Raw genomic sequence first — 9,792 nt, forward strand, 5'->3', positions numbered from 1 at the left:
ATTAAACCTAACAAGCTGGTTCATATATAGTGCACTCTCGTGTCCCGGTGGTTTTTATTAATTTAACTGAGCTCTCTCCTGTCGATAAGCAAGAACAGACGTCAGAAACCCTGAGCAAGATGGCCGCTGTCATGGTGCATTTTAACAAGAGCACGCACTTTCCCTGTTCACGCGAGATCGCGTTCAAAGTCACAATCCTTGCGTTGTTATAGCGACAATAGCGTCACCTTTAGGGAGCTACGTATTAATTTTCAAAGTTAACAAAACATGCAGTTAAAAAGTCAAACATCTTAACTCTTGTATAAATTACAGGTATGTTATAATCTCGGTTTTACAATTTTAGATGTCCTGTGACCTTTAAAGATTTCTGTTCGAATTTTAAAAGAAGAAACTGCTAGGTACCTGATTACCATGTCAGTTCTTGTTGCAGATTAGCACAAGGTTAGCTTCTAAATAATATTTTTGTAAAGTGTATGCACAGCAGGTTTGGTGACAAGTCATTTGGGAGCTCTACTGGGGTAGATTTAGTTGCAATTTTTGAACTTTAGATTTAGCATTAAGTGTATTGGGCAGTGTGTGTTTGAAAGGTGAAAACAAGTGAACAACAGAAATGGAAGCAACAGATCTTATGATGCTGGTGTTACCAGCATCTTAAATTCTTTAACATCATTTCAGCATTGACAGGATCTGGCAAATGCATCATTCTGTTCATAATCTATTTAATTTAATGTTCAGTTAGTAACTCTAAAAATCACATTAGTGATTCTGTTTTATGTGTAAAAATCTCAATCAGCAGTGTGGCTATTTGGGCAATGTTGTGCTAAAATGTCTTGGGAATGGCTTGGGGACCACATAAACCAGTTTGAGCAGTTGACTGAACCTGCTAAGATCTAAGACAATTTGAATATGTGTGAGATGTGCTCGACAAGCAGATCTGATTAACACAGGAACTACTTCACAACTTCCAGGACTTGAAGAATCTGCTGTTGATATTGTCCATGTCAGATGCCACACCCATATTGTGCCTTGTAGTTGTAGGCTAAATTTAAGCTATAATGGTCAGTTACTGGAGTGAAAATGAGTTAAAAAAACAGAAGTGTACAAATGTAAACAAAATCAACACAATCAAGCTTTCATCAAGTAATCAAAGCTAACACAATCATGTTGTCTTCTTTTAGTAGTTTCTTATTTCCACTACCTTGTTTATCATGGAGAGTGATGAACGTTTGAATGACTTGCGGCTTCAGTTCCAAACGCTGCAAAAACAGCAGGAAAAAAGAAAACTGGAAGGGAAGAAGAAGAAAGAACCCAATAATTTAAGTGTGACAGGTACTCTGGATGATTTGAATCTGTCGAAGCAAGTCGTTCAGGAAGACAGTCCTGAAGAAAGGTAAGTGGTTTCACTTGGTCTCGGTTTAAATTAAACTGTATTGTTTAACTCAAAGCGTACATAATACATAAGTACAAAGTAAATAGTCATAACGTAATGATGGTGTGTCAGTCTGTCATTCAAAGTCTGTTAAAGCAGCAGGATGAGATCTTGTTAGATCAAATTCGAGAGCTCAGAGATGAAAATGGGAGGCTCTTCAAACTTCTGAGTGAAAAGGACTTTGAGATCAAACATCTGAAGAAGAAAAGAGAAGAAGAAAGACTGGCCTTAACAGGTACAAGCAGACAAGTTGGATGTTTTTTACATACAAGAGTTAATGGCGCTTCACAGTCATCTTGTGAATTATCCCTTTAGGTTCATCAGGCTTAGCAGGTAGCTGTAGCTGCCACCAAGATTGTTGAGCTTTCCAAGAAGAATAGAGAGCTAACTGCAGAAATTGAGAAAGAGAAGATTAGATCCAAGCAAAGCAGCAATAGGATCAAAGAACTCGAGAAAGAGGTAAAGCTCTGTTTATTTGATTTATTGGATGGAAAGTTGAAGTTACTGGTCAAAATCCATAGAAAGCAACATTTTGTGTAGCTGCAGTGTGCTTTGGAGAATGTTGTACCTGGACAGAAAACCACACAAAAAACCCTGGATAAGAGCTTGTCTGAAGACCATGAGGTAAAGAGAAACTGAGTAATGCCATTCTCTTGATCTGAAACCTGAAGTGATAGCATTTTATTTTAAATCACATACATTTTTCTACTGAGCAACAGGAAAACCCGCTGGTCAAGTCTCTGCAAGAAAAATTAGCAGCTGCACAGCTCAAAGTGACAGAATATCGAAACCAGGTTCAGTCTGCAAAACAGGAGCTGAAGGTTGCTCAAAAGGTAATCTCATTATTTCCTTTCCACCTGACAGAGCTCTAATTATGCTTATTTATGACTTCTTAATTGGATTTTAGGGCCTTCCAGCTGAAGGCCTGGTATTCTCTGGCTATCAGAAATGGGACTGTGAATATTTTCTTACCACACAAGCTGCATTTCGAAGATAAGTTTGAAAAGTGAGACGGATAAAAATAACTTAAGACCACTACACATAGCCTGGAAATTATATTTTTGAGATGAAGTCTCTAATTTTATAAGAACGTCCTGGCCAAGACTGATACAGCAAGCCTCCATACTTATTGTCATTAGTGATATATAGATTCTTTGATTCCAGTAGCATTAGTTTGGTTTTCTTACTTAGTTGCTTTGTTAAATACACACCCCTCTTACTGCCCTGCAGAAATAAAGCACAGTTTAAAAACAAAACAAAAAGGTAAACCATAATGTACACTTTATTTACTTCATACCTCATCAACATTATGCATTTTTAATGACATGTTGATTGATCTCTTTTTATTCTATATATTTACGATGATACTTTTTATTATTTATGTATTTATTTATTTTGTTATTGGAGGCTTGCAACAAAATTTTGCTCATTATGTACATTTTAAAGGTCCAGTTTAATGGTAATAAATTATGTCTATGTCTGCTCTTAAAATGATGAACTATTGCAGGTTTTATTGAGTGAAGTTGGAGAGGAGATCAACCTTCAGCAGATGCTCAACAACCCTGGGAGCTTTAGAGGCCGGTCGCAGCAGATTCTTGCTCTTCAAACAAGAGTAAGCTGGAAAACTTAGATGGTGACTGGGATGTCCGTTATAATGTTCATCATTCATTATGAAAACTTATTTCAAGAAGTTGGTTGGTTTTCAGAATTATGATTGTGCATCTCTATCAAAAAGAACATCACTGAGAAGTTTCTGGTTCAGGAGTGTCTTAAAAAACGAAATATGACAGTTGTAGGTTGGTTGTGCGACAACTATAACTACGATCAATAGAAATAAACAGTAGAGATATAGTACTCTGCTTGTAATCAATCTATATCTGGGTTTCACTTTTTGAACTGAATTTCTCAAACGAACTAAATTTGATGTTGATGATATTCCAATTTTTGTTTGATGCACCTGAAAGTTATGTCACAAAAACGCTGAATTCATACAACAGGTGCGGGAGCTAGAGCAGCAGCTGTGCCAGCAAAGACAGGCAGATGTTCAGAGTGTGGAGCAGGATTTTTCTGGTACTGCGGCCCATCATAAACCCCCTGCTCAAAATAGAAACCTCAACTACATCCGTAACCATAGAGAGGGAAAAGAGGGAGGCGTTTGAGGTACTTAAACAATAACTCAGTTTAAAAACAGAATGAAATATTAAGGTACTAATATGTTTTTTGCTTGTTGCTTTTGGTAAATCTGTAGAGGATCTCAGCTGATCATGAGGGCCTCTTGAAAGAACACGAGGATGCTGAAGAAAAAGCTAGAAGCCTCTAAAGCCAGGAGCAGAACTCAGTCCGAGGAAATCAAAACTCTGAAAATGCAGATTTCCTCCTTATTAGAGAAGGGGAAACATGACACCGGGCTTGTGGATGCTCTGCTGGTAAGCCCTCAGATAAGATAAAAGTGGGAAAGAGAGAAATATTCTGGGCTCTTCCTTTCCCACAACCTTGTTTTGTTAACCCCTGGCAGAAACAGCAGAGCCAGATGCAGACGGCGCTGAAGCAACTTGGCCAACAGCAGAGCGCACAGACCAAGAGCCACAAACACAGCCCGAGACAACAGCTGGACAGTGGGCCCCCAGAGAACAAATGCCTTATCCAGAAACTGAAGCTTGTGGTAGCAGAGAAAGACGCCATAATAAAAGAGCTGCGGGAAAGGCAACAACTTTCCAATAAGGTAAAAAAAAAAAAAAAGCTGAAATATTTAGTGCTGTAGCAACCACTGTAAAACAAATCTGCCTGCTGGAAATAAAAATCTGTTTTTACAGCAACCGAAGGAAGAGAGTGTGGACAGACAATTAAGCCCTAAAATAAAAAGCTGCAGTTCAGGAATCTGTCCAGAAGATGGAGACAGTGTCACAAGAATTACACCTGAGTATGTTTTCAGACATCTCTGAATTATTTGATTCTTTATATTGTCATTTTATTCATTTATTAAGAGAATCATAAAAACTACCCTCTGAAACATAATAAATTTTGTTTTGTGGTATAAAGTGCATGTTTTGGCAATCTCTACTAGGAACTAAGATCACTTGTTTTACAAAGAATAACTTATAATTGACTCAAAGAGGTCAATGATGGAAGAAGCAAGAAGAGTAAAACATTTTATGATTTCTCATCCTTTTATCTGTTTCAGTTCAGTCTCTAAATTAGGCCATAAATTGGTAATTGCAACTGTGGGAGGTGAGATGGAATTAAAGTAAGTGAGCTGTATTATATGTATATGATTCATCTTATTTTTAAATATCAGTTATTATTGCACCAATGTAAATAAATCAAAACTATGAACTGTTTGATTGTGTCTGATGTTCTCAGAAGTCACTCAAAGTGTCCGGGTTGTTCTGCTGATGTGAGTGCACTGATCACCCAGAGCAGTGCGTATAAAGTCCTCAGCGTGGAGAAGGACCGCCTCCTGGAGCTGGTTAAGCTTCTACAGATCAAGTAATGCACACTCTACAAATCTTTCTGCATGCCAGAAAACTTTAAATATACTGAAATCACTCCATTTAACTGATTTCAGTTAAATATCCTGGAGCTCAGTAAAGTTGACTTTGCTGATTTCCAGTGAAATACTCTCTGCTCTCCTACATCATTGACATGGATAGAACGTGCTTCTATAAGGAACAACCAAATGTGGACTCGACTCTTGATTTTTTTATTGATTTTAATCTAAATCTTGGCTGAGATTCATTCAAACATTCACAAGAATGTTATGGGTCATTTTCACATCTTTTAGGTTGTAATAGTAAATCTATGGTCTAAGGTTTAATAATGTAAATGATAGACAGAATCACTATCCATTACATTGGATGAAGTGCTTCAGATTATTCCCATAGACAATCATTTTATTGTTGCTTTAGATGTCCAAAGAGAAAGCAATGAAGTGTGTGCATAGAAATTGTTTAATTCTTTTATCTAAGACAACAAATGTTTATCTTCCAGAGAGAAAGACATGAAACAAATGTGTTTGGAGGCAGAGAAGAAGTACCAAGAGGAGCGCCGCAAAACTTTGATGCTGGAGCAGCAGTTAGAAAGGGCATGAACAGAGTAAAGGACTCTGCGTTGAGCACGGGAAGGATTAGGACCAGTGTGACCAGGTGGGCTTTCTGCTAAAGAAACTGTTTCCCAGGGTTCAACTCCAAGGGTTCCAAGGGTTTTCTAGCATACTCTCATTCAACTCAACCTTGTCTGTCTCACTCATGGCTGTCATGACTGTTCCTCAGGAGAAATAGGGCAGGAGCTACAAGGCAGAAAAAAAACAGACAAACAAACCAAACTCTGGAATATGAATAAATTTTACCTCGCAATCTTATTGTGTTGTGAGATGCTCCTGATTTTAAACATGACAGTTTTTTTTTCTCTCCACCCCATGAAAATTTAACCACACAGCAGATTTAATGATGTGTGGCAATAGTCTCAACTCCCATGCACAGGGTTAGCTTCTGCCCATCATCTTTTGGTTGTTTATGTTGCTCTTGTTTGCTGTCTCCTCTCTGGTCATTCAGCTGGAGGAAACGCAGCCTCTGAGGGCATCCTAAAAGAGCACTCTCCATCACGGCGTACAGCTTTATGGTGACATGATGAGATAAGTCGAGCACTTTTTTTTTTTTTTTCCTGGGGGCTCTGTGACAGCACTGACAAGACACTAACCAGGAGAACTGGCTGCTCCCTGCTCAAGCTCTCTTGCTGCTCAGCCCTACCTTCTCTTGTCACATGTGACAAACCACAGCCTGCAGGAAACAAGTTCTCCTCCTTAGCCACACACACACACACACCCCTTCGCATGCGCACGCAAATGATGGGGATATCTTACTCTCACTTCAGTTTGGAATGATTTGTAATGCGGACCAGGTGACTTAAGGTTAAGGACTATGGAGGAACTTTTGTGGAGCAGCTTCCTGCTTAACCTTGATAGTAGCAGACAGTTGTTCCTGCTGATTACGGAATGGCTTGACCTTAATCTATTTTCCCCCTGGTGTCATGTTGTCTCCGATAGTCATTTCAGAAATGTAAATTGACACTTTTATTTTGTAAAAAAAATAAATGCTTGTAAGTTTTTTATTTGTCTCAGACAAATCAATTTCATTTTTTGAAACAAACTAAGGTTTTGTTAAATTAGTTTTCTTATGACTTATCTGTTTTTTATTTTGGCTGTGAATGGTTGCGAATAAAAGTGCAAAATTGCTGTCAAGATTGCATTAACCTCTGTTAGGTTCCTCCTAAAGTTGATATTCCTGTTAAATATCCACACTAATCATTTCTGACTTGAAACCAGATGTGTGGGAATAGTGGTTAGAAGTGAATGCAAACTAAAGCTACACAAACTGACTGTAATTCATTTCCCAGAGCATATCACTGATTTACAGAATTAAGTCTGTGATCAGCGATCCAAGACATCCTGGAAAGTGTTTGGAAAAAGTAGGCAATTTATTTTATGAATTTACTGGGTCTAGATGAATTTGGAAAAAAGGCAGTGTAATATTAGGAAAATTTGATTGTTTTCAGACTTTATTCTCAGCAACATTGTTTGAATAATAATACATTGCTGAGAATAATGTTGCTGCATTAACTTTGAAAAGTTAATGCAGTTAACAGTTTTTTCTTCCTTATTTGTTCTATTCAGTCTTTCTTTCCTTTCTTCATTCTTTATATTTGTCCTTCCTTCATCCTGCTACCCCTCTTTCCTTTTTCCTTCTACATTTGTCATTCCTCCTTCCCTGTCCTCTTTTCCTCCACATATCCTTTCGTCCTTCCTTATTTATTTATTTCATTCTCCATCATTTCCTCCATTTCCCTATTTTTCATACCTTCTTGCTTTGCTTTTGTCCATCCTTTCTTCCTATCTGCCTTAAGCAGATGTTGTACTTTAGAAATGAGCAAAAATGTTAATGGAAAACTCTGCTAATTATGTCTGGAATAAAATCTTGAGAAAGCCTCTTAGACTTTCAATCCAAACGTTGTCTCAGTTCTGCTGATGGGTGTGGCATTTACATACATACGCACATCTGAGTTATTTTAATGTATCTAAAGGTGTTTCAGAAAAAGAAAAAAAAAAAAAACCTGCCTCGCCTGTCGTCTCTGCCCTCTCCACATCACGCTTAATTTAAAACCATGGCTGACTTAGTGTGCTGATTCAAATACCACACTATGTCTTCCAGCACCCTGTGGGAGATTGGCAGGTCCCATTTAGACCTGGTGAGAAAGAGCCACAAGACAAAAATATCAGAGTTTGGACATGATGAAGACAGCCTTTATGCTCACAGTAACAAAAAACATCTTGTGTTGAGCACCTCCCGGATGAAGGGATGAGAAACCTTTTTAGGTGACAGTGAGTTGGTGGCAGTGCATGAGCAGGTTAGATACAATGGGATCTGAATTGATTTGGCATAAATTACACAACATGATGCGTACCATGGAGCAAATTGTATTTTTTGTCCCTTGTTCCATGTGATTCCTGGAAGATGTTAAATGTTTTTGAGCACACCATGTGTATGTGTAAATACTAACTGATAGGAACAAGTCAAGCACTTCCAATATTTCAGTAAGCTCTTTTTTTTTATTAAGCTTCCTACTGAGGTTATAGTGTAATTTCAGGTAAGCTAATTTCACAGCTTAATGCGTCTGCTCTTGTTGACTTCAGTTATTTCGGAGTGTCATCACCTTCAAATAAATTACACTTTGGCAAACAATTTTATTCTTGTTTTATGTAGCTGTATTACGCAGAAAGGTGTAGATTTATTCCAAAATGCCCAATAAGCCACCAAACCAAACACAAACTTATGTAAACACAGCGTACGTAAACAGCCTCGGCTATTTGTCATTCCAGCTTTGAATGACTCCTTTCTCCATCGTTCTCCTCAGAGGTATTCCCTCTTTCTGGACCAATGCTTCCTGCAGACCATTGACTGCATCCAGAAACTAAAGTAAACAGTGCAGCTGTGAACGCAGAGGTTAAAGTTAGCAATCAGTGTACAAGGGATCTGTGAACTTTCCTCAGGCCAGAAAAACAGTTTACTCCTCTGTGAGTTTATTCATCGCGCTGTGGCTCTCATTTACATGTAATGGAAAGAAAATAAACAGAACAGTTCTAATGTGCTCATTTACAGTAATTAGAAATTAAGTAACAACTTGACTTGTATACAAGTGAAGTAATGATTAGACTCTTATTGGTCACATTAATGTTCACTGGATCATCACTTTAAGTTCTCTTCAGGGTCTAATTAGGCGTGGTATCACTAGATGGCAGTACAGTTGCTCATGTGCTGGGATGTACCTAAGATTATTAAGAAACTGTTTTGACATTGAGTGGTACCATGTGATTTAAAGTCAAAAGTGTTGTAAAACTCTTTCCACAAAATATAAGTTCTTGTAGGAAAAACACAATGACTCACAATTTCAAGAAAATATGTTTATTTATTATTATTATTATTTTAAAGTTTCACATATTGAAAAGGGGTGGAGAAAACATTTGACTAGTTATACAATAAGTACCATGCCTTACAAAAATCTTCAGAGCCCTGGAACTTTTTTTTCCGGCAATTTGTCACGTTACAACCAGAGACTTTAACTTATTTAACAGAAGCGCTTTTTTTTTTCTTTTTACTATTTAAGTCTCAAAAGTGCTGTGTGCATATGTAACTAGAGGGAAATCCCCAGCCACAAGTATTTTGATGTCTCTGATAGCTTTACATGTGTAGACACTGAAATTTGATACCTCTTTTTCTTTTCTTTTTTTGACAAAATTCAATCACCTCAACACGTCAGTCTAAAGTGCCTGTGAACTTGTCAATCTTAGCAAAGATTCTAAATTGGGATGAGGTCTAGACTTTGAGCAGGACCATTCTAAGACGTGATTTGCTTCTATCGCTACAGCTCCTCCCGATTTACCACAAACTTCTTTACTTCTCTTAATGTCATGCTTTAGTTTAGGTGGGCAGCTCCTCTTTTGGTAAGTTTGCAGCTGTATCGTACTTTTTCCACTTGCATTTGTTTGAACATCTTGGAATAATGTTTTACAACCTAACACTGCAATAAACCTCTCCACAACTTCTGTCTTTTCTGGATTTCATGATGTTTTTTGTTCACTAATGTTCTCTAACAAACCTCTGAGGCCTTCACAGAACAGCTGTCTTATTCTGGGATTAAATTACACATGTATAAACTTTGTTTATTCATTAGGTGACTACTGAAGGGAACCAGCTGCCTAAATGTAATTTGTTTTGATTTTCTTCAAACCTGTGCTTAATGTTGGTTTAAATCCAAATAAAATCAATTTAAGTTTGTAGTTATCATGTAATTTAGAAAAGTCTAAGTGGTCT

At 37.6% G+C, this 9,792-nt stretch overlaps 1 protein-coding gene across 1 annotated transcript; it reads left to right on the forward strand.

Annotated features, from left to right (window-relative positions):
- Positions 1–224: 224 nt before the first annotated feature.
- On the forward strand, positions 225–9,526 carry ccdc13 (coiled-coil domain containing 13). Its single transcript, XM_032566418.1, is given in 16 exon segments — positions 225–312; positions 1,179–1,390; positions 1,516–1,685; positions 1,767–1,888; positions 1,970–2,053; positions 2,149–2,262; positions 2,937–3,041; positions 3,427–3,555; positions 3,557–3,589; positions 3,678–3,722; positions 3,724–3,855; positions 3,945–4,151; positions 4,243–4,349; positions 4,611–4,673; positions 4,790–4,915; positions 5,417–9,526. Coding segments are annotated over 15 exon segments (1,728 nt in total). The 5' UTR covers positions 225–312; positions 1,179–1,208; the 3' UTR covers positions 5,526–9,526.
- The last annotated feature ends 266 nt before the right edge of the window (positions 9,527–9,792 follow it).

Source organism: Xiphophorus hellerii, chromosome 6, assembly GCF_003331165.1.
Source record: "Xiphophorus hellerii strain 12219 chromosome 6, Xiphophorus_hellerii-4.1, whole genome shotgun sequence".
In the NCBI taxonomy this organism is placed as follows: domain Eukaryota; kingdom Metazoa; phylum Chordata; class Actinopteri; order Cyprinodontiformes; family Poeciliidae; genus Xiphophorus; species Xiphophorus hellerii.